We start from the raw sequence: 24714 nt of genomic DNA, 5'->3' as shown, positions 1-24714 counted from the left end.
TTTTCATTCTCGTTCATGAGGGCAGTTATGCTACATCTGCAAAGCAACCTTCTGGTCATGTATTAATTATAATTGATGATTTTTTTGTTAGTTCAATCCTAGTTGGAGGATTTTATCGAATTTATATCTGTTGTTCTTGATAGTTTTTGTACTGAAACTTGATTTGATTTTGTTGGATGCTTGCTATTATATTTAGAAAAAGCCAAAGCTCGACTTTTAGATGGTGGTGCTTGATTTACACTGCCAGGAGTCATGGTAGCTATTTTAGCTTGTTTTTACTCACACAGGGTTATTGTGTTCCACGGATGACGAGCCCATTCTTTTCTGTGAGGAGTTTCTATGCAGTACTGTTTTGTATTATATTACATTTTGCCTTGTCACAATAGTTGGTTGAGTGTTCTTGATCGATCTCTTCTTTTATCTACCTTTTGAGCATTGATTGCTTCAATGTTTTAGTGGGAAAAGATGTAGGACATGGCATTTGAATTTTTGGGGTCAAGTCCTGCTTAAACATTTTTTTGTTGCCATATATTGATTTCATTTTGGGTCTCCCCCTATGCTTCAGGTTAAGATCTGGGAAGATCGTAAAGCTGTTCCACTTACAACTTTAAGGCCACATGATGGTCAAGCAGTCAATTCAGTCATATTCTTGACATCGCCTCAAAGACCTGATCACATTAATCTCATCACAGCGGTATGTGGCCTCTGACTTCATTTTAGACGCCTCTAGAATAAACAAGATATTGTTTGATATTCATGTTTTTGGATTCTGTTACTATTTCAGATTTATTAGATTAAAGAAATTGTAGCAATTTGCTGTAGAATGAACATGTTTTCTGCAATTTCTTTCGATGCAATTGGGTGGTTCATTGTATTTGCAGTTTTGTATTACAGTGGACACATCTCTAATTGGTTGTCATTTCTCTCAGGGTCCGCTGAATAGAGAAGTGAAAATGTGGGCATCTGCTGGTGATGAAGGTTGGCTGCTGCCAGGTGATTCTGAAGCATGGCAATGCACTCAGACTTTGGACTTGAGAAGTTCTTCAGAACCTCGGCTTGAGGAGGCATTTTTTAACCAAGTTATGGTTTTGCCTCGAGCAAGCCTAATAGTACTTGCAAATGCTAAAAAAAATGCTATATATGCAGTTCATGTAGACTATGGTCCATATCCAGCAGCTACACACATGGACTATATAGCAGACTTTACTGTTGCAATGCCTATTTTGAGTCTTACTGGGACGAATGATTGCCTTCCTGATGGGGAACAGGTGGTTCAAGTTTACTGTGTCCAGACACAGGCTATTCAGCAGTATGCATTGGATTTATCACAATGTTTGCCTCCGCCAAGTGATAATGTTGCATTGGGGAAGGATCCTTGTGTCTCACGTGTTTTTGACACACCTAGTTTGGAGGGGGCAGCAGTTTCAGAACCTTCCCGTGGACCTATGGTTAGTGATCTTCCTGTGGGAAGTCCTTCACCCAAATGCCCAACTGATAACAGCACTGAGAATTCATTTATAATAACCTCAGTAGCTTCAGAGGTTAACATTATTCATGAGCTGTCCTCATCGAATGTTGATGTGAAGCCCAGTGCTCCTCCACTTCCAAGTTCAGATGCTGATTCTGCAAATGTTGTATCCTCCCCTGTTCCCTTGAATTTGGACCTTGCAGGAAGACTACCTCCCTTGAGAAGCCCTCCAAAAGGTTTTGAGCAGGTACCAACACTTGGTGATCGTGATGTTGACCCATCAAATGTTGATTTTTCGGTTGATAGGAGAGCGGACACTGTTATCACAAGTACACCTGATGTTCCTTCCATGAATGAGAACTTAGGAAAGGATGAATCTAAAGCTGGCCAAAATGATATTTCTGTGGTGCCAAATCCTCGTTTTATGTTTAACCTGGGTGGCAACGCAACACACCTGGTAACTCCATCTGAAATCTTATCAGGTGCTATATCTTCATCTGACAGCAGTAATGTCAATCAAGGTCCAAAAGATGAGGAAGTAAAGGTTCCGGATGTGCTTGTTAATAATAAATTGGAGAATGTAGAGGTGGAAGTTAAAGTTATGGGTGAGAGTAGATCAAGCCAGAATGAGGAATTTGACTCTCAAAAAGAGGCTCAAGTTGTTCCTGCTGAGAGCAAGGAGAAATCCTCCCAAATTTCAGAACCAAACATTGAGATGGCCAATGAATGTTCGGCAGTAACTGAAACTAGCAATGTGGAAGAATCTCACCCTGTTGATGACATAGCTGTTGCCATGTCATTTGAACAGCATCCAAGTACTGGTGAGGAAGAAATTCAAGACAGCACAAAAGATATGCCTGAAAAGGTGGCAGAATCTGTTGGTGCTGCAGCACCTGCCGCCAAAGGGAAGAAATCAAAGGGAAAGCAGTCTCAAGCTTCTGGATTATCATCCCCTTCCTTGAGTCCTTTTAACTCCACTGATCCTTCATATGAACCAGCAAGCAGTACAGGCGCTCCTTCTGCTGGTGCTGTGTTTCCTCAAATTCTGGCCATGCAGGATATGCTGAACCAGGTGATTATGACCAGCTATTTGACGTTGTAAAATACATGATTATTTCTGAAATTTCTTAGCACTTGGTTTTGAATACGGAACTACTCTATTTATGTCGTGCACTATGAAAAGGTTTGTTTGGTCAACTGCCAAAAAGAAATGCAGTGTGGTTAAGGAAATCATCATTCCTGCAGAATATATGGTGGACTAATTAACTTCGTTTCTTTTTTCTCCTTGAAGTGTATTACTTCTGCTATCAGGTTTGTTAACATCTGTTGATCACTTGTTGGCATGTCTAGATCATTGTTTGCACCTTGCAATACTTTGTTTTGAAAATCTGGATATGGTTTTGTCAGACATCATTTGATTAATTGCCAGTCATCATGCTCACTGTTCAAATTTTGTTTCAAGCATTTTTAGAAAATGTTATGTTTTTTTAGCCTTTTGAAATTAAATATAGATCTTGTGCGAGCCATTTTTGAACAGAAACAAAGGTTCTGCATTGTCTGTTGAGAATTGCAGTATTTATGTAGTTTATACAGTGCGCTAAGGGGGGAAGTATGTGTTCATAAGATTTTTTTTCCTAGATTTTCTCCATTTTTAAAACTCTGACATGAATTAGGTGGCACTTACATAATTGATACTCTATCATTCATTCTTTTCAATGAAAAAGGGCTATTTGTGCTTTTTGTGATACTAGCAAACATGCATGTGCAAATTCTTGTTTAATTAGTAATCGATAGAACAAGAATTTATTTAAATGATTTATTGCATTAGCTAAAAATAAATATCAATAACACGGGCAAGAAGAGGACTTAGTTTTGATATAAAAGTCATGAATGGTGTTGGTGCAAAAATCCGCCTGCATCGAAGAAACTGGAGTCGAGGGAGTCGCGGTCGCCGCCGGGACCTGCAAAAGAAGTCTAAACCGGAGGTGGGGTTGCTCCGGCAAGACCCTCCGACGCTCAAGTCAGTTCTCTGCCTCAACAAGAATGGAGTGCTCGAACGGAAATTTTAGCAGAGTTTCTAGGTAAGAAAATGAGAGCTTAGAGAATAACGTATCTGGGGTCCTCCTTTTTATAGGCGGGGGGAGCAACAGACTGATAGCGATGTTTGTAACCGTCTGGCAGTGGGTTGTCCGGGGTCAGGAGGAGTTTGTTGCGAAGAGTAGTGGAGTGGAATCGTGGCTATCACCGGGACATACCACGTGGAGTCTGTTGCGGGGAGTGGAGCGGCGTCCGTTGTCGCGACTTGCCAGAGGGTAGAGGAACCGCGCGGTATCCGTCGCAGGAAGTGGAGCAGGATCGTGGCCATTATTGTGGTCTGCCAGGGAGTGATGGAGCCGTGCAGAATCCATCGCAGGAAGTGGAGCAGAGTCGTGGCCGTTACTGCGGCCTGCCAGGGAGTGGAGCCGCACGGAATCCGTCGCAGGAAGTGGAGCAGAGTCGTGGCCGTTACTGCGGCCTGCCAGGGGTCCCAGGCCTATCGGCCGAAGTTCGGTTGGAGTCCGATCTCCGTAGAAGCCCGGACGGGGATCATTTGTCGAGGAGTCTCGGCCAAGGCCGCTCGTGGTAGGAACTTGAAGTAGTTCGTTTGCAGCGGTAACTTGGAGTGGGTCGCTTGCAACAGGAGCTCGAAGTCCGACTCCCGTAGGAGTCCGGACGAAGTCTTCCTGCAGTAGAAGTCGGGGATGAAGTCTGACTCCCGTAGGAGTCCAGACGAAGTCTACCTGCAATTGAAGTCGGGGGGCGAAGTCTGGCTCCCGTAGGAGTCCGGACGAAGCCTACCTGTGATTGAAGTCGTGGGCGGAGTCCGGCTCCCGTAGGAGTTCGGATGAAGTCTACCTGCAGGTGAAGTCGGGGACGAGGTCCGGCTCCCGTAGGAGTCCGGACGAGGCCTTCCTGCAGCCAGAGTCGGGGGCGAGGTCCGGCTCCTGTAGGAGTCCGGGCGAGGCCTTTTTCCGGACGAGGCCTTCCTGCAGCCGGAGTCGGGGACGAGGTCCGGCTCCCGTAGGAGTCCGGACGAGGCCTTCCTGCAGCCGGAGTCGGGGGCGAGGTCCGGCTCTCGTAGGAGTTCGGGCGAGGCCTTCCTGCAGCCGGAGTCGGGGACGAGGTCCGGCTCCCGTAGGAGTCCGGACGAGGCCTTCCTGCAGCCGGAGTCGGGGACGAGGTCCGGCTCCCGTAGGAGTCCGGATGAGGTCTACCTGTAATTGAAGTCGTGGGCGGAGTCTGGCTCCCGTAGGAGTCCGGACGAAGTCTGCCTGCGGCCGGGATTGGGGACGAGGTCCGGCTCCCGTAGGAGTCCGGACGAGGTCTTCCTGCAGCCAGAGTCGGGGACGAGGTCTGGCTCCCGTATGAGTCCCGGCGAAGTCTACCTGCAATTGGAGTTGGGGGCGAAGTCCGGCTCCCGTAGGAGTCCGGACGAAGTCTACCTGTAATTGAAGTCGTGGGCGGAGTCTGGCTCCCGTAGGAGTCCGGACGAAGTTTGCCTGCGGCCGGGATTGGGGACGAGGTCCGGCTCCCGTAGGAGTCCGGGCGAAGTCTAGAAGATGGTCGATCATCGTGGAAATTTGGGTGGAGTCCGTCCGTCGCGAAGAATCCGGTCGACACTGGTGGGGGCTTATCCGTCAGCAAAACTTGGGAGTGTTGCGGAGGCTCGGCCGCCTGGGAGGTTTGAAGAGACGTCGTCGGAGGTCGGAAGTCGGTTGGATCCCCGGAGGGTCACTCCTGTCACGAACTTCGGCTGGGGGGTATTTTATACCCAACACCAGTCCCCCTACTTTCGAGTTCGAATTTCGAATGAAGTACAGAGAAATTTTCGCAGTCGAAGTTGTCCCCTTGAATCCTGCGCATGATCACCCCCAGATATTTTGGCATTAAATGCGCGCGTGCTGGAGTCTTTTCAAATCGGGGCGATTCGAAGGGACCTTTCGGAATTTCCGTTGGTACATTGGTCCAGGTACGGCGTAGTAATGGCTCTGTCAGCTGTTAGCCGCTTTTAGCCGCCTGCCGTGGCGAGTGGGACACGTGGCGCGCGTGGGTCGGCCTGGGGAGATCCGCGATCACATTAGCGTCGGATCTCAGGGTTTATTTAAACCCGCATTTTCGCCTTTAGAGGTCTCATTCCGCCTGAAAGTTCCGTCGGTGTCTGCCTTTTCTCCGAAAGCTCTGACCCCCTTTGGCGTCCGCCTTGGCCCCAAGCGTTCTTCGAGTCGTCCCTGTCCTCGCCCCTCTGCATCCTTCAGAGCGATCTAAGTTAGTCCCGGAACCTTCGTTTTTCTTCTTGCCATTTAGGGGCCTTTTCTCCTCCATTTTTCTTCTGCCGCATTCCTCTAGTTTGGTCTCCCGCAATCCTTCGCCCCTTGTCCCGCCTGATTTCTCCGGGATCTTTAGGGTCTTCGTTCGAAATGTCTTCCGGCACCTTCGCCTCTAGTGGTTCCAGGAGTTCGTCCGCGTCAGCCCCCCAGGACCCCCACATTGTAGACGAATCCACATCTGGGGCTGGACCTCGCCCGATTTTTGCACCGGATGCCATTCTCTGCTCTCTGACTCCGGATGAACTCCTACTGATAAGGGTTCAGTATGGAGTTCCTCCGGAGTACGATCTGAAGCTCCCCGATCCCGCCGACCGGGCTAGCACCCCCCGCCTGGCCGCTTCTGCCTGTATCAGGAGGCCTTCCGTGCCGGACTCCGGCTTCCGCTTCCGTCTTTCGTTGTCGCCCTCTTCCGTTTTTTAGATATTTTTTTAGCTTCAGTAGCGCCGAATTCCTTTAGGTTTTTGATAGGGTTCCTCTCCCTTTGTCATGTAGTCGAAGTTCAGCCATCTCTTTCTTTGTTTAGGTACTTTTACACCTTCAAGCGTCACCCCTCGGCAAAGGACTGGTGGTATTTCTCCCTCCAGTATGGCAAGAAGGGGTTGTTGAAAGGTGCTCCCTCTTCAATCCATAACTGGAAGGAGAAGTACCTCTTCGTCCATTGCCCGGCATTGAGGCTGGGATTGCCCCCTTGGGGCTCCCTAAGGGACTCTGTCCGCCGGGCTCCTAGCCTGGGGGAGGACGACCTTCAGGCCGTTCGGAGGCTTCTTGGTTATTCGGCTCCTTCCCTTCCCAACCTTTTGAAGGAGCAGTTTTTGTTCAACATCGGTCTGAGTCCCCTGGATCCTGCGAGTATCCCATCTTTCCTTTCCTCTTTTTTTTTCTCTCTTCTCTTTTTTTTTTTTTTGCGCGCCACTTCTTCCTTTTTTACCCGTCACTAATTTTTCTTCTTTTTTCCTCTCTTCTTCTCTCTCTTTTTTTTTTTTTAGGGATGGACGCCGAAGCAGCACGGATGCTCGTCAGGGGTCTCAAGGCCCACAAAAGAAAAAGGCACCGCGGCCTCCGGATCGGCGAAGAAGGCCAGAGTGGAGGAGACGAGCTCGGCCGCGCCTGCCCAGGCGGCCTTCGCAGTCGAAGTTCCTTCGGACATCGAACCTCCGGCTCTCCGGGCCTCTTTCAGGAGTCCCTCCACTGAGGTTCCTATTTCGGGGGTCCGTTCCGTGGAGGCTCCCGGGGTCGAGAGGGGGAGGAGAAGAAAGTCGGTGGCCCGCAGGGCGAGTGGCCGTCGGGCCGCCATCGAAGAGTCCCACGATTCTGAAGAAGAGCCGGGGGAGAATCCCTTCAATGACAGGGACTTAATAAAGCGGCTGATTGACGGCTGCATCCTGCCCGAGGTCGTCCAGAGGATTGATCGCGCCGATCCCGAACAGCGGGTTTGGGACTCTCTTGGGTCCTTTCTCGAGGTAAACAGATTCACCTCCCTCCTTCCTTTCGCGCCTTTGTTTAATTAATTCTCCAACTCTTATTCTGACCTCCTGGCCGCCCTTGCAGATTGGGCACCAGCTTCTCGCCAACATCGAGGCGACGAACCGGGCGAGAAGAGATGCCATCCGGGCGGAGGAGCGTCGTCGGACCGAAGTCGTCCGCCTCCAAGAAAAGGTTGCTGAGGTAACCAACCTCCAAGAGGCCCTGGAGAAAGAAAAGCAGGCCCTGGAGCAAGAGAAGCAGACCTCGGAGGAGACGGCGAGGAAGGCGGAGGCCGAGGTCGCCAATTTGGCGGAGCAGATCCCGGTTCTGGTCTCGGAGGTCAGGGTTCTGGCGGTGGAGGAGTTCAAGGCCTCTGCGGAGATGAGGGATCTGAACGTCAAGTTCGGCCAAGAGGCCTTCATTAAAGGATTCGAGCTCTGCCAGGAGAAGGTGGTTCGGAGATTTTTCGAGCTCGACCTCAGCTTCTTAGGCGAGGCGTCTGAAGATGAAGCCGGTCCCTCTCCCACTGCTACTGCCACCGCAGCCCCTCTTCCAGGGACATCGAGCTCCCCAGCCCCTACTTCAGAGGTCTGAGATCTCTGACTTTGTATTTTTCTTTTATTGTAATTTTTCTTTTCCCTCTTGTCTTTAAGAAATATTCAATCAATAAAATCGGGTTTCTCCTTTTGGAGGGCTTCCCCACTCTTCCTTCCTCCTTTTTGTTTTTCTTTCTGCAATGGGATGCGCCTTGACGCTTTTGTCTCCCGATGGCAGTGTCCCGCCGAAGCGCTTCCCCTGCCACAAGGAATTCCGCTGAAGTCCATGATCCAACGTCTGAAGAAGGAAGTTCATCATTTGACAAAGAGGTCGAAGAAGATGGATGGCGAACTTCGCAGATTGAGGGAGAGCCACTTTGAAGCCACCGCGGAGGCCACCCGCTTTCGGAACCTCCACGTGAAGGGGATCATGGAGGACAGCCGGAGGAAAGCGAACTTCGAGAAGGAGCTTGAGGAACACAAGAAGCGTGCCAGCGATCGATCTTGGGCTCAAGCTGCCAAGATCAGTTCCCTCAGAGTGGAGCTGTCGGCTGCACGAGAGAGGATTAGCCAGCTGGAAGGAAGCTCATCCCGGCTTCCCACTCGGGCCGATAGCGACCGGGAGTGGTCGAAGAAAGTCTCCGACCTTCAGCAGCAGCTCCAGGATGCCGAGGCGGGCTATGACGCGTACCGGGCCGGCTGGTGTAAGCAGGTGGATGAATATAGGAGGAAGCTCAGGATGTCGGCCGACGAGGTTGCCCGCCTTCAAAGGCAGCTGGCTGAGGGAGCTCAGCTTGCTCCCGTTCCAGATTCCAGCAAACTCCAATCCCTGAGAAGAACCGTAGAAGAGCTATCTGTCGCCCTTGGGGAGGGGAAGGCCGAGCTGTAGTAATTGAAGATCCAGCTGGTATGCGAGCAGCAGGCCGTTAAGGATGCGGAGGCAGAATCCGAGGTCCTGAGAAAAAGACGTTGAGAGGTGGAGAACGAAAGCCAGCGATTTCACCGAAGATATATGGAGATACTAATGAGAGAGAAGGAATTGGAAGCAGAAGTCGAAAGTTTAAGACGCTCCCTGACGAGGGTCGAAGCCGAAAGTTCGAGGTCGGAGGAAGTCGGGCCCCTTAGGGCTCTTTTTGTCCTTTGTTCCTCTAAGTGTCTTCTTTTGTCGCTTTTCTGTTTGTCGTCGCCGTCGCCGTTGTCGCTGTCGTTGCCGCTTGGAGGTTCCTGGTTATCGCCTTGTCGGTTTGCCTTTCGTTTGCGACCGTAGATCTTACTTTCTCTTCCTCCCTCTTCATAGAGACGAGGTCCTTTGTGCTTTTAATGTAGTTCGCCCTTCGTTTTTCGTTGGGGTAGGGAGTCGCGGTGGCGTAGAGGGGTCGTCGCGAAAGTTTTCTTTTTCTTGCCGGGTCTCAAACGGCTGGACCTTAGTCGGCGTCGCGACGAGGTTCTTCCCCTATTTCCGATGTGGTCGGTTTCAGCTCAGGTTAGGGCGAGGTTCTCCTTCTGTTCCTAACGGGGTTGTGGGGGCGCATATGGGCGCTGTATGGCCTCTCCTCCCACCCGGTCTGAGTGTAATCGGGCCTTCGACTTTGCTCATGTTAGGGCGAGGTCCTCCTCCTGTCCCTAACATGGCTGTGGGGGCGCATGTGGGCGCTGCAGGGCCTCTCCCCCCATCCGGTCTAAGGAGAATCGGGCCTTCGGTTTTGCTCATGTTAAGGCGAGGTTCTCCTCCTGTCCCTAACATGGCTGTGGGGGCGCATGTGGGCGCTGTTTGGCCTCTCTCCCCATCCGGTCTAAGAGGAATCGGGCCTTCGACATTGTTCATGTTAGGGCGAGGTTCTCCTTCTGTCCCTAACATGGCTGTGGGGGCGCATGTGGGGGCACTGTTTGGCCTCTCCCCCCATCCGGTCTAAGAGGAATCGGGCCTTCGACTTTGCTCATGTTAGGGCGAGGTTTTCCTCTTGTCCCTAACATGGCTGTGGGGGCACGTGTGGGCGTTGCAGGGCCTCTCCCCCCATCCGGTCTAAGGAGAATCGGGCCTTCGACTTTGCCTACATTAGGGTTTGTTTTTGTTGCCCGAGGGGGTCGTCCCCTGTCGTTACAAGTCCGTGCCAAAAAGGAAAAGATGTGTAGATCTGAAAGGAATCTTGATTTAAAATAGAGTCGTTCGTTATACATTTACAAGTTTTCAAATCCTAGCGCTGGGAAGGTCTGCTCCCTGTCGAGGTCCTCCAGAGACGGAGTTGATGATTTCGATTGGAGGCCGATCTCCGAGCTGCTCTTCCCTCTTTGGTGGCTCAGGCTGCGGCAGGGCTCTTGGCCGATCTTCTCTATCCTCAGACCGGCGTCGAATGAATCTGTCGAGCCGACCTCGTCGGATGAGCTCCTCGATCTCGTCTCGGAGCTGGATGCATTCCTCCGTGTCGTGGCCGTGGTCACGATGGTAGAGGCAGAACTTGTTCGGATTGCGCTTTCCGGGGTGCGTGTGCATCCTCTCTGGCCTAGGGAGTTGCTCTCTGACCTCCATCAGCACCTGGGTTTTCGATGCGTTGAGGGGGGCATAGTTGCGGAATCTTTCTAGGGGAGAACCCCGCCGAGCCCGGCGATCCGGGCTTCCCTGCCTGCGTACCCGGAGAGGAGTCTGGACACGCTTGTGCCCGGGAGGAGTTCGAGAACGTGGCCGAGCTTCTCTCGGCCCTTTTTCGACTGCGGGCTTACTCGAGTCTTCCGTCTGCCGCTCTCTCGCAGTCTCCTCATCCTTCATTTTGAAGGCTTCTTCTGCTCGAGCATACCCTTCAGCCCGAGCCAATAGATCAGCAAAATCCCTGGGATACTTCTTTTTCAGGGAGAACAAAAGGTCGTTCTTCTGAAGGCCGCCCTTCAGAGCGGCCATCGCTGCCGACTGGTCCAAGTTCCGGACCTCCAGCGCGGCGGCATTGAAACGATTGATGTAGGCCCGAATGGATTCCCCCTCCCTCTGCTTGATGTTGATGAGGGACTCCGAACCCTTCCGGGGACGTCGGCTGCTAACGAAATGAGCCACAAACTGGTGGCTCATCTGATCAAAAGAAAAAATGGTATCCGGCTTCAGCGTTGAGTACCAGTTTCTCGCTGCGCCCTTCAAGGTGGATGGGAAGGCTCGGCACAGGATGGCGTCGGGCGCGCCATGAAGCAGCATCATTGTCCGGAAGGTCTCCAGGTGGTCAACCGGGTCCGAAGTCCCGTCGTAGCTTTCGAATTGAGGGAGTTTGAAGTTCGGCGGGATCGGTTCCTGCATGATCATTTGAGAAAAGGGGAGGTCAGTACAAATATCCTCACCATAAATGGGGGAGCATGGTGGAGCTCTTCGATCCACCTGTTCATCTCCTGGAGCCTCCGGTCCAGGAAATCCTCTCGACTGCGGGTCTCGAGGGTTTTCTGGCAGAATGGAGGTAGAGATCTTCCAGAGGTGGAATCGTGGTCTGACTGAGGGCTCTCTACCCTTGGATTTGTCTTTCCGGGAAAGACGGGGCGGCTGGCCCAAGTGGCCCATCCCACCGTCGGATTTTGGGGTTCCGGTGATGCTCTTTTCAGTCGCACTGATGTCTGCGGCTGCTGCTGCTGTTGCATGGCCTGCACAGCTTCAGTGAGGCCTCTGACCTGCTGCACCAGTAGGTCGAATTGTTCCGCGCCAACCGCCGTTGCCGGAGGAGGAGGCTGGGAAACTGGAGGTGAGGTCGGAGCCTGAGATCTGGCCGCGGAGGCCGTGGATCGTCGGGTGGATGCTTTGCGGGGAGGCATCGGGCAAAGACTTAGTGGGGGAAGGAGTGGATGTCGAAAAAAATGACCGGAGGCGGTCCCGTTGAGCGCTCCTTTAAGAACAAGGGTACTGCGAAGGTTCAGGCCCCCTTCCTCTAGCGCCAATCCTGTTGGTGCAAAAATCCGCCAGCGTCGGAGAAGCTGGAGTCGAGGGAGTCGCGGTCGCCGTCGGGATCTGCAAAAGAAGTCTAAACCGGAGGTGGGGTTGCTCCGGCAAGACCCTCCAACGCTCAAGTCAGTTTTCTGCCTCAACAAGAATGGAGTGCTCGAACGAAAATTTTAGCAGAGTTTTTAGGTAAGAAAATGAGAGCTTAAAGAATAACGTATCTGGGGTCCTCCTTTTTATAGGCGGGGGGAGCAACAGACTGATAGCGATGTTTGTAACCGTCTGGCAGTGGGCTGTCCGGAGTCAGGAGTTTGTTGCGAAGAGTAGTAGAGTGGAATCGTGGCTATCATCGGGACATGCCACGTGGAGTCTGTTGCGGGGAGTGGAGCGACGTCCGTTGTCGCGACTTGCCAGAGGGTGGAGGAACCGCGCGGTATCCGTCGCAGAAAGTGGAGTAGGATCGTGGCTATTATTGTGGTCTGCCAGGGAGTGATGGAGCCGTGCAGAATTTGTCGCAGGAAGTGGAGCAGAGTCGTGGCCGTTACTGCGGCCTGCCAGGGAGTGATGAAGCCGCACGGAATCCGTCGCAGGAAGTGGAGCAGAGTCGTGGCCGTTACTGCGGCTTGCCAGGGGTCCCAGGCCTGTCGACCGAAGTTCGATTGGAGTCCGATCTCCGTAGAAGCCCGGACGGGGATCATTTGTCGAGGAGTCTCGACCAAGGCCGCTCGTGGTAGGAACTTGAAGTAGTTCGTTTGCAGCGGTAACTTGGAGTGGGTCGCTTGCAACAGGAGCTCGAAGTCTGACTCCCGTAGGAGTCCGGACGAAGTCTTCCTGCAATCGAAGTCGGGGATGAAGTCCGACTCCCGTAGGAGTCCAGACGAAGTCTACCTGCAATTGAAGTCGGGGGGCGAAGTCTGGCTCCCGTAGGAGTCCGGACGAAGCCTACCTGTGATTGAAGTCGTGGGCAGAGTCCGGCTCCCGTAGGAGTTCGGACGAAGTCTACCTGCAGGTGAAGTCGGGGACGAGGTCCGGCTTCCGTAGGAGTCCGGACGAGGCCTTCCTGCAGCCGGAGTCGGGGACGAGGTCCGGCTCCCGTAGGAGTCCGGACGAGGCCTTCCTGCAGCCGGAGTCGGGGACGAGGTCCGGCTCCCGTAGGAGTCCGGACGAGGTCTTCCTGCAGCCGGAGTCGGGGGCGAGGTCCGGCTCCCGTAGGAGTCCGGACGAGGCCTTCCTGCAGCCGGAGTCGGGGACGAGGTCTGGCTTCTGTAGGAGTCCGGACGAGACCTACCTGCAATTGGAGTTGGGGGCGAAGTCCGGCTCCCGTAGGAGTCCGGACGAAGTCTACCTGTAATTGAAGTCGTGGGCGGAGTCTGGCTCCCGTAGGAGTCCGGACGAGGTCTTCCTGCAGCCGGAGTCGGGGACGAGGTCCGGCTCCCGTAGGAGTCCGGGCGAAGTCTACCTGCAATTGGAGTTGGGGGCGAAGTCCGGCTCCCGTAGGAGTCCGGACAAAGTCTACCTGTAATTGAAGTCGTGGGCGGAGTCTGGCTCCCATAGGAGTCCGGACGAAGTCTGCCTGCGGCCGGGATTGGGGACGAGGTCCGGCTCCCGTAGGAGTCCGGGCGAAGTCTAGAAGATGGTCGATCATCGTGGAAATTTGGGTGGAGTCCGTCCGTCGCGAAGAATCTGGTCGACGCTGGTGGGGGCTTATCCGTCAGCAAAACTTGGGAGTATTGCGGAGGCTCTGCCGCCTGGGAGGTTTAAAGAGACGTCGTCGGAGGTCGGAAGTCGGTTGGATCCCCGGAGGGTCACTCCTGTCACGAACTTCGGCTGGGGGGTATTTTATACCCAACAAATGGTTTTGCAGATTGTATGATCTCAATTAACTTGGAGAACCATCTACTCCAGCTAGAAGAGACACCTTTGATTGTGAATTTGAAAGGTCTATCTCATCCTAGATTTAAGGTTTCTTAGAGCTTATGGGTTTTGGAATAGCCATGATGTTTGATTTTAAATCCAAGAGTCTGATATGGTTGTTGGGTTAAATTATTTTGGCTTACATGGTCCAGCGTATACATGATTTGGATGAACTCAAGTCAAATTGGCTTAGCCCAAGATGTTCTCAAATCCAATTCAATTAATTGATTAAATCAGCAATTATTTATATGATCATGGTTGATCTAAGTGACATGGTCTTGGTGATATAGTTGGGACATAGATGAGAGAGGTAGGCATGGAGTGATTAACATGGGGTTTAGTTTGCCAATTGGTTGAGCTAAATCTAAGACCAGGCACATGCTAAAATCATCCAATTGTCAAACCTTTGCATGATAACTAGATTAAGCTTCTTCCTTGTGACAAACAATTGTGTTGCCTTCAAAACAAATTTATTTTATTTTTTCATGTAAATTGTGCTAAGAACTGATGAGACTATCTTAGACAATCTTTTAGTTCCCAAAGTTGGGAGCGTATGATATGCTGCATGATGGTTAGCTCAATTTCTTGTAATAAGACAATCGAGATCAATGATTAATAACACAATCACCATAAGCCTCCCAAAGCCAGGTGGAGATTTCAGGAACAACAGTTGGGATGCATCATGTGCACTAAAGGAAAATAATTATGTGGAAGATAGAGGAAGTCTAGATGCACCTCTCCATTGCCTATGCTCGTGACTCGCATATCTATTCTGATACTAAACTAAAAACTTCTGACTGATCCATCTATCTCTCTCCATATGTTGTCATATGTTAAAAACTTCCAAGTGATCCTGGTTTGCTGACAATTTCCACTGTTCTTTGAATAAGATGGTTGAACTGGAAAAAACTCACCCAACTCCTCTCATATTAAATAAATATTTTTAAGATAATAAAATACTTGCTCTTTTTTTTGTTTTGCGTGGAGGGCCAAGATACATGCACCTTGTGTGACTAAGGGGTGTCATGCACACCAAGGATGTCATGTGGCACATGTTGGGATGTTGCAACAGATGTACTTGTTGGTGTCTGAGAGAAGAGCTGGCTTTGCAATTCATGCAAGATCTGAGCATGAGAAGGAAAAGGGTCATTACAGAGTTTCACATTGGCAAGAGCATATATATATATGCGTGTGTGTGTGAGAGAGAGAGAGAGAGAGAGAGAGAGATTTTGATTTTATTAGTAAAGCTGGGTCCTTGAAGCAATTTTCAAAAGAACAATGTATGAAAGGAAGGGCTGTGAGATCTTAAGTTGGGTTAAGATTTGAGGTATCTCAGGAAGTTTGGTGTTTGGACTTTGGATGGCTCTAAATTGGAGTTTGATTTAGTCAAATTATGAATCTCTAGCTGAGAAGAGCCTTTTCTGTATGATCAACCAACTGGATTCAATCTGTGGCTGAGTGTGTACTATGATGGAATTGCCACCAACACAGGAATCATGAAATGCCTGCAAGCTCGCAGTCAAACTCTAGAAATCTTGGACTTGTGGTATGAGTTGTTTTTCTTTTATGTTCTTTTTCTACGAGATTAGGATTCTCTGGTTGGATTCAAGGATCATATTTGGACATAGATAATTAGCACTTTTATATATAGTATGTATATATGTAGGATTAAGTAACTATACAAATTGAGGGTGGTCCTTGGAGCGATGGTAAGATTGCTCCATTATGACCAGGGTCACAGATTTCAAACACAAATAGTCTCTTTGTACACGGGGTTAAGGCTGTGTACACTGACCCTCCCCAGACCTGCAATGGTGGGAGCCTTGTGCATTGGGATGCCCTTTAAGTAACTAAACAAATTGGAAAACAAGGAGAAACAGGATAAAAGAAGTTCAATCCTAGTTGCCTTAGGTATCTACATGATAATTTTTCAAATTGTGGAATATTCCATTCTGATTCTGTTTGTCATTTTTCTACAAAAATGTCCTTTTGCTTGTACTAGAATACATAACTGATTATTATTTTAAAAAAATACCGACCATTTAAAAAGCAAAATGAAATTCTGGTCCTTGAAGAAGGACATAAAAAGAACTAGATTATATTCCTTATTGTTTATGGAGGCAAGTTTGTGGCATCCTCAATTCCTTGCAGATCGAGCGCTAGATTGATTCTGATCCCTTTTCTAAAGGGTGACATTACAAAGGGGAAAAAAGACACGGGAGAGATCCCATTATCCTCTTTGCTGGGAATATGATTTGAAATTTTATATTTATTTCTTTTTGAATGTGCATTGCATGTGTTGACTTTCTATTAGTATCATAAATTTTAAGAGATGTTTCCTGCCCCTTGTAATATTTATCTAGGTATCAAATATAATCATGTATAAGGTTTGGGACCACTTTCAACAAATTCATTAGTCTTTTCAGAAAACTATTCTGATCTCCATGTTTTCCCTTTCTCATTACCGAATAAATTTCATTCTTTGTGCCGGCATGTACTATTTAGTCACTCTGGGGGTGATTGTGTTTGGAATGATGTATCCTTCCATATGATAAGCATTAGTCATATAAACTTCTCAGTAGGTCTATATTCATAATCATGTCGTTATCATTTCTCATCACATTTTCTTACCTGAATTGTCAGAGAAGATTCCATGAAAGATTCAGCTTTGTCATTTGCACTGATGGTTGTAGTGAACAAAGTTGTAATGTTCTTGATGTCTAGGAGATTTCTGATTTCAAAAATTTGCTCCAAATCCAATTCGTGCTTAGGAAATTTGTTTCCTTAGTTAAGAAATTTTCTATCCATTCCTTAATAGTGAGTTTGCTTCTTTTTGTTTTTAAAATTAGCTTTTACTCTCCTAGCAATTATGTCAAAATCTTGCTTTCCAATAATTCTAGGGGTAGAATTTTTCATTACATAGCTCACTTCCAAGGTTGTGGGTTCATGCATACTGACTGTAAATAGGAAACATGTCACAGTATCCTTGCCACACAGTAATTTTTGAGGTAGCAATTTGTTGGTTTTCATACCTTCAAACACCATTCAAACATCATATATATCGCATATATGAGGGCTTTCTGTGGATCACATTTTTGAATCCACTTGCTTGTTGACCATTACCATTAACAGAAGAACCTCTTTCCTTGATGTGCTTTAACCAATACAAAAATCAGCATGGTGTCTTGTCAATGACAATCACCTAAGGGTTTGAACATCTTGTTATTACAAAATTTTGGGAGGTATTAGGCTTAGATATGTACATCTTTTGGGGGTGGGGGTGAGGGGATGGTGCAAAGCCATTCAGTCTAGTGACAGTGATTGGAGAATATTTTTCCTGATTGGCCAATTCTGTGGACAATGTCCCAAAATAATTTCTGAAATCTGGTAACATCTTGCTCCAACATCATCATCATATAATTCTATCCTCCATGTACTTTGAAACTTTTCCACAAGAACGTAGTCACCAAGAACTACATTTCCAACGCTGGATCTATTTTTGTTCCCCAAATGTCTCCTTCACCTTGGAATATCTCCCTCCTAATTATTCATGTCTATTAGGGATTGAGTGAATTGAAGAATTCATAGGAAAATAGTAGGAAAAAAGTACATGAAACGGCAGTAAGCTAGTCTGTTTTGTAATCTTGTGTGCAGATCAATAGTTGATTTGAGCCTGTATGACTTACATTATTTATTTATGCCCCTTCACATCTATTTAATGTATGAAATCAACATAACTGTACTTGCTTTAGTTGGCAATGACCATGCTAGAAGATTCATAATAAGGGATGACTGTAGTATGACCCTTTTAAATCGCATTTGTACCATGTTAAAAAATGTATAGCATACACTACAACCTTTTGGAAGTGGATCTTGGCTGCTAGATCAGAAAAGGCTGATGGTGTTGTTAATCCAATTTTTAGTTAATTTTAACAGGAAATCTTTTGAGTATATTCTTGCATGTTTTATTTTAAGTCATGGTTGAGATTGCAAGAAATGGAGTGGATTTTGCTAGCATTGTTTGAAAGTTGGCTTTGGTGGTTTTGGCTTTTCACAGACAGAATGACCATTTAGTTATGTCTGAACAGTATTCGATGGTGCTTCGTTGTTGCTATGAATAAATAACTAGAACACTTGTTTTAGTTGATTCATTCTGTCATCTGACTTTAGAAATGACCAATCTTGCAGCTTATGACCATGCAAAAGGAAATGCAGAAGCAGATGAGTGTGATAGTGGCTGTTCCTGTCACCAAAGAAGGCAAAAGAGTGGAGGCAGCTGTGGGGCGGAGCATGGAGAAAGCTATCAAGGCTAATACTGATGCTTTGTGGGCACGTTTCCAGGAGGAAAATGCAAAAAGTGAGAAGCTAGAGAGAGAACGAATGCAGCAGATAACAAGTTTGATCACAAACTGTATGAACAAGGATTGGCCTGCCATGTTGGAAAGGGCATTAAAGAAGGAAATCCCTGCAGTCGGGCAAGTCATAGCTCGTGCAATTACACCAGTTATTGAGAAGACAATTTCTTCAGCAATAACTGACTCATTTCAGGTTGATTCAATTACTAGCTTACTGTTTTGACTGGAATTTGATCTGCCCACTGGTGTCTCATTGATCCCCTTGTTTTCAGAGAGGGGTTGCAGACAAAGCAGTAAATCAGTTGGAGAAGTCCGTCAATTCAAAACTTGAAGCTACAGTGGCTAGGCAGATCCAAGCACAATTCCAAACTTCTGGGAAGCAAGCTCTTCAGGTATGCAAGCCTGGTGAGAGAGAAATCTTTTATAGTGATCTAGTTTGTAGCCTCCCATGGTAACCTGTTTAAAGACCCAACGCCAATTTTATCTTTATTTTATAAAAAAATAATCTGCTAGTTTCTTTGATGAAGGGATATAACAGTATTAGAACTAGATGAATGAAGTGGAGAGGGCTTCTGGGGTGTTTTGGAAGATGCCATGTGACCTAAATGAAAATTTTATACCACAGCATAGAGGCTAAAAATAGTAGAAAATAAAGAATGTCCAAGGAAAACTAAGATGAGACAGTAGTTGGATGGTTAGATGAGCATGTGTGGTAAAACTAGAAAAGACAAATTAAGTGAAAGATTGGTAAATTAGGAGTTACAATGGTTGAAGGCAAAGCAGCAGAACAGCTCTGAAGATTCTATGGGCACAGAGAATGAGAATCTAAGAAGTTACTGTTGAAAAGATATTCTTAAATTATTGATGAAAATTATCGACATAATCGAGGAAGTGTACAGAATGACCAATACATGCGTGTGACCTAACTAAAATATTCATAGAACAAAATTGAGACTAGAAATACTAGACAATAATGAGTGTTCAAAGAAAAACCAAGATATGATGGAAATGAGAATAGTTAGATGAGTGTTTGTGGTAAAACTAGAAAAGATAAAGTGAAAGGTTGGTAAATTAGAGCTATAGGAGTTACACTGGTTTAGGACAAAGCAGCAGTGTATGGGCACATAGAATGAAAATCTAAGAAGTTACTTTTGAGGAGCGATACTTAAATTCTTGATAAAGTTATTGATGTAAATTGAGGAAGAATAAAGAATGACCCAAGGTATCACAGGTTGACCCAAGGTATCACAGGTTGAAGCTGTGAGAAATGATCAGAAAAGGCTTGCAACAACAGTGGTCTTAGCCGTTAATTGAAATAATTGGAAAATGAGGGTTCCAATCTGAAATAGTTATGTCTTGCAACCTGACGAAGTGTGCTTTCGTAGTAACATCAGGGAATTTCTTGGTTGTTTGGTGAATCGACAGGGCATTATGTCTTGCAACCTGACGAAGTGTGCTTTCGTAGTAACATCAGGGAATTTCTTGGTTGTTTGGTGAATCGACAGGGCATGAATGTAGACCCAGCTAAAGCAAATGCAGTGTTCACGCAGTTTTAGTTCTTTAAATTAAGAAGAGCATCATTTTTCTGCCTTGTGATGTTTGAGAAAAAAATGAATTTGACTTGTTTGTTTTTGCACAGCTGTAAGCTTCTATTTTGTTTTTGACTGCCAACCTTTTCTGCTTAGAAATCACAGGGCTAGTATTGGTCTAAACAATTAATTCACTTGTGTGCACATGCAGGATTCATTAAAATCTTCTCTAGAATCCTCAGTGATTCCTGCATTTGAGCAGTCTTGCAAAGCAATGTTTGAACAAGTAGATGCTGCATTCAGGAAAGGAATGACTGAACATACTACTGCAGCACAGCAACAACTTGAGGCATCACATACTCCACTTGCTCACACTTTGAGGGTAAGTGCTGTCAGTTCTGAATCAATGATCATGAGCAGGCCGCATGTGGTGTTGATATATCGAATTTACCTGTCATAACAATTTATATTTTTGGTGATAACTTATTTGTTTTTTGGTCATGCAGGATGCAATCAATTCTGCATCAACAATTACCCAAAACCTTACCACTGAATTGATTGATGGCCAGCGGAAGCTTTTAGCTCTCCTTGCAGCAGGAAACACGAATTCATTGAATCCCATTGGTATGCAGCCAAACAATGGCCCACTGGCAGGTCTTCCTGAGATGGTAACACCCATCAGTTTCCATTTTTGTTGGTCCTGCTTTTGTTTTACATTTTTGTGATAGTCTTATCCCTTTTGATCCTTCAATCAATTTTTTGCAATCGTGGTCATTGCTTTCTCTGAATGTTGGCTTATTCAATGAGTATGCTAAGCTCAGTCTTAGTAGGCCTTGTCTGTACAACAGGTTGAGGCACCTCTGGATCCAACAAAAGAACTAACAAGATTAATATCTGAACGGAAATACGAGGAAGCATTCACTATGGCTCTTCAAAGAAGTGACGTGTCCATTGTCTCTTGGTTATGTTCGCAGGTATAGCGTTCAGTCTTAGATTTACATCAAGGAACATCACAAACGTTGACTAATAGTTGGATTAATGCTTGAGCCAGCAAATATTGGTGCAGGAAATGCTTTCACCTCAGCTTTTATGCATCTTAATTTTTGATTTTTTACAAGTCTTAGCAGACCCAAAGTTCTTTTCTTTAGGCTCATACCATTGTGGGTTTTCAGGTTGATTTGCATGCAATTTGTTCCACGGTACCACTTCCTCTAAATCAAGGAGTACTGCTAGCTCTTCTGCAGCAGCTAGCATGCGATATCAGCAATGAGACATCCCGCAAAGTGGGATGGATGACAGATGTAGCTGTAACTATCAATCCAACAGACCCTATGATCACAGTGCATGTACGGCCGATATTTGAGCAGGTCTATAACATATTGGCCCACCAAAGATCGCTTCCTACAACCACAGCATCTGAAGCTACCAACATCCGACTAATAATGCATGTTATAAATTCAGTATTAATGAGCTGTAAATGATCTCTGTCCCTTGCCCCTTTTTAATTTGTTGTTGTGCAGAATCCTAGGGACTTGGTTTGTGGTTGAATCTTGTACAGAGAAAACGGGGAAGGAAAAGGAACAAAAAAAGGGGAAAAAAAACAAGAGAGGAGGAATTAGAAATCAAGCTAAGGGATTGTATGCTGTAAATTATAGTCGTTTGAACCGGTCTTGCATCATTTTGTCGTGGTCATTTCATCATCTTTGTTTCGAATATGAACAAATCAATTCTAGAAGTAATTTGGATTGGTCTTTTTGTCAACTTTTGTCATGTGGTGTTTTGCAAATTGATTGCATTTTTTAATCATCTGCTTTCATTCGAGTATTCAAGATTTTGATTGTGTTTTTTCTTGCATGCTCAACGCCAGGGAGGCTTCAGAATTGAGATTACTTTCTGATGGGTTTTCAATTCAGTCTGATGTACCAAGTCCGTTGGTTAGTCCAACACTTTTTAAATTGCTAACTCAGGTTCCAGAACTATATTATGGATCTCCACGACTGATTTTCCTTCTCAATGTTTGAATATTTTATTTTATGATTTTTACAGATATTTGTATTAGATTGGTTTAAGTTTATCTGATTTACCCCCAAAAAAAACCTCGGGTGGGGCACGGATTGATAAATGTGCGTATTTGTTATTGCATGGATTTGTAAGGAGCAATTTTCGTATTGATGCTAGTTGCAGTGACTTTTTTTTTCTTCATCGTATATCATTCTTCTAGAGAGAATTGTTTGGCAGGGGAAAAAAAAAAAACTCATAATTTTGTTCAAATGTTTTCCAGGTACGCAATTGACTGGTAGGTTGTCAAAAGTTGTGTGTTCTGGTTTGTACCTGCTACGCGGTTTTGACCGTATTTTATAACCATGGACTTGAGACTAAAACGACACCTGGAATAGACACCCTTTTGGAGGTAAATAATTTTAGGCACCAAAATTTTATTGAAAATCGTAAGATATTAAAAATAAGAGAATAACTTTACCAAACAAAAAAAAAAAAAAGAGAGACAATAAAGTAGGAAGAGAGCGGAGGGATGGGGTGAAGAGAGAGTGGTAGAGGGGATATACAAAGACAAAAAAAAAAAAAAGAAAGAAAGGGAGGCGGACATGTCATATTATCTAGCTCTCCAACCAATTTCTCCTAAGTTTTCTTCACTCTCCCTGCATGCTTTGGACTCTAAATGACTAATCAATCTTACAATAGCTCCTTAAAATGTTTGAGGTATCAAGTGCAGTTGTGAGTCTTTACTTCTTTTTAGAAACAGGCTGTTTACCACGGACAACGCCACGAGAGAGAGAGAGAGAGAGGTTATGTGGTGGTGCCTTGAAGTTGGCTCACTTTATGCATTGAACCAAAATCGTCATTCGGGGGGGGGGGGGGGGGGGGGGGGGGGAATCTTTTGACGGTTATCAACTGAATCCAGAAGGGGACCAAACACTACGAGGTTCATTTGCTCCTCGGTGACATGTGGAGGAATTACAGTGTCTAGACAGCATGTATTTTTGAAGGCCAATAATGCAGCGGACTAGATGACATTCTTTGTTGCTAAGCATATTGGAGATTAGAGATGATATTTTTTTGATTTTTTAAATTACCCTCAGACTAAACTACTCTGAACGTCCGCTTGCAAAAAAAAAAAAAAAATAGAATTATCAGAATTTTTTCCACATGGAGGACCTTCGGTGAATTTGGATGAAATTTCATAATATTCTAAAAAGGATACTAGGAAAGGACACTTATATGGCTCTCTCTCTCTCTCTCTCTCTCTCTCTCTCTATATATATATATATATATATATATATCATGAGACTCAGATACCACAGGCTATTTCGCATATTTGCAACTTTGTTACAAGAAGCTTCTTTTTGCTTTTTTTTTTGTTCTAACAGGGTCATTTTCATTCGTGTCTCAACTTTTCCGCGAGCACCAATGTTTGCCCACCAATGTTTGCCATAAAACTCCAAAAGAGCGTTGATATGGTTAGGATTGGATGCTATTTGGGATTCGAAGCGTCAAAGAAAATCTACAAAAAAAATCATCACTCACTGGGATATTTCGATGGAAGATCTTTCGATGCTTAAGTTAATCTAAATTTAAAAATAATAGAAAAAAGAGAGAATGTGGAAGAGAAAAGTATTTTTCTCCTTGTTCTGCTCCTAGCTGAGATTTTTTTTTTTAATTTATTTGAGAATCTCCTTCATACCTCTTTTATATGAAGGTTGATTCTGTAGATAGTTAGTCAGAATCTGTAGGTTGTTAAATCTGATTCTCTAAGTTGTTAAACTACGTTCTAACCATTTATTAGGGAAGAAAATTTTGCTTACCATCTTTGAATCAAGATTATTCGTTATGGATGTCCGTCACAGATCTCACCCTCATGGTTGATCGAATTGATTCGAAATAAGCATGGGACCGAGATCTCAGGCCTGCATTTGGCATAACTTTGCCAAATCACTTTGTGCGCATCCTAGGGAGAGGGATTGATTCGATCAGAATAGGGCTAGAAATGGACCAAGCTAGGTCGGACTACACTCCTACCCGAGTTCTGTTCGAAATATTTTTTTGATCTTCGGATCAGACTTAAGTTCGAAATTTTTTTAAAAATTTAAATCCGAGCCCAAATTTGACTCGAATCCAATTGGACCGGCTCGAATTAGATCACTGAATGCATCTAAATGTAAGTGTGTTTTTTTTTTTTTAGTCTTCAAAACATCGAAAATGTTGGTGGATATGGTTATCGGGTGAAGAGATCGAAGAGCAGTAGAAAATAGAAAGAAAGAAAAGAGAAAAAAAAAAAAAAAAAAAAAAAAAGGTGATACCGAACCTTGTGCAATTATGCTGAAGAACCTTGACGCCATAGCTCTCCATCTCAGACTCAGAACCAAAAACCTAATCCCCATCCCATCCCTCCAATGCTTCTCTTCTTCCTCCTCCTCCCCCTTCCTCTCCCGTCTCTGGCAGACTCCAATGGAAGTGGCGACAGGAACAACGAAGACTCTCCTCCTCCTCCATCCTATTCCTTTTTATTCAGCAACATCAAGGAGTGGCTCAAGTCCTCGCCCACCCCTCCTCACCGAACCCCCATCGACCATCCTTCGCCACCTTCCCTGTCCTCCCCAAAACTCGGCCCTGCCGCCTCCCTCGATGAGATCCATAAGCATCTTGCCGAATTTTGGCTCCAATCCGATGGAGGCCCTTTGCCGCAATCTAGCGATCGCCCCCAGTCATTTCTACCCACCATCTCCTTCTAGGAGCTCTTTAGGAATAACATCCTTAACAAGATCGACAGTTGTGACGCTGACAAAGAGGGATCATCCAAAAAAGGCCTAAGAGTCTCCTTTGACTTCATCAGAGAGAGTTTGAGCCTTTCTGAGAGACCAGAGGAAATCCTGCAGCTTCGATTTCAAAGCGTTTCATGATATTCGGCTGTAATTCGGACTTGAACCCAGATTGGATGGGGACGGGCGAAGATATATTCAAGTGTGGCCCGAAATTAGATCCAAATCAGATCTAAACTGTTTCAGATCTCATCTAAAATATGATCCGAAGTCGAGTTGGATTAATAGATCTGAGATCAACCCAAGCTCAGTTCCAGCTCTAGGTCTGCAGTCACCTCCAATGTATTTACAGCACATCGAAACGAACTTTCCATTTCTAGCAGTTCCCCGGTCTTGGTGATA

General features: G+C 46.2%; 2 protein-coding genes across 5 annotated transcripts in view; both read left to right on the top strand.

The window, feature by feature from the left end:
- The window catches only part of LOC105049929 (enhancer of mRNA-decapping protein 4), a 28997-nt gene extending 7699 nt beyond the window's left edge, over positions 1–21298 (top strand). Inside the window, exons 5-12 of one of the 4 annotated variants that reach the window (XM_010929732.4) lie at positions 566–694; positions 930–2540; positions 17842–18201; positions 18281–18400; positions 19749–19919; positions 20044–20205; positions 20386–20511; positions 20710–21298. In XM_010929732.4, coding sequence (XP_010928034.1) covers positions 566–694; positions 930–2540; positions 17842–18201; positions 18281–18400; positions 19749–19919; positions 20044–20205; positions 20386–20511; positions 20710–21018 — 2988 coding nt within the window. In that variant the 3' untranslated portion in view covers positions 21019–21298. Of the gene's footprint in view, positions 1–565; positions 695–929; positions 2541–17841; positions 18202–18280; positions 18414–19748; positions 19920–20043; positions 20206–20367; positions 20670–20709 lie in introns of those variants that run through there. The other 3 variants (XM_073262309.1, XM_073262310.1, XR_003801575.2) reach the window with 3 other exon arrangements.
- Positions 5491–9025, top strand: LOC140859672 (uncharacterized). Its single transcript, XM_073261892.1, has 3 exons — positions 5491–5505; positions 6822–7295; positions 7384–9025. Exons 1-3 carry the CDS (start codon positions 5491–5493, stop codon positions 7891–7893), a joined length of 999 nt encoding a protein of 332 aa, XP_073117993.1. The 3' UTR covers positions 7894–9025.
- Positions 21299–24714: the final 3416 nt, after the last annotated feature.

This window comes from Elaeis guineensis, chromosome 8 (genome assembly GCF_000442705.2).
Source record: "Elaeis guineensis isolate ETL-2024a chromosome 8, EG11, whole genome shotgun sequence".
NCBI classification, from domain to species: domain Eukaryota; kingdom Viridiplantae; phylum Streptophyta; class Magnoliopsida; order Arecales; family Arecaceae; genus Elaeis; species Elaeis guineensis.
Note: the sequence above shows the minus strand (reverse complement) of the source record. Positions and strands in the feature narration are given on the sequence as shown.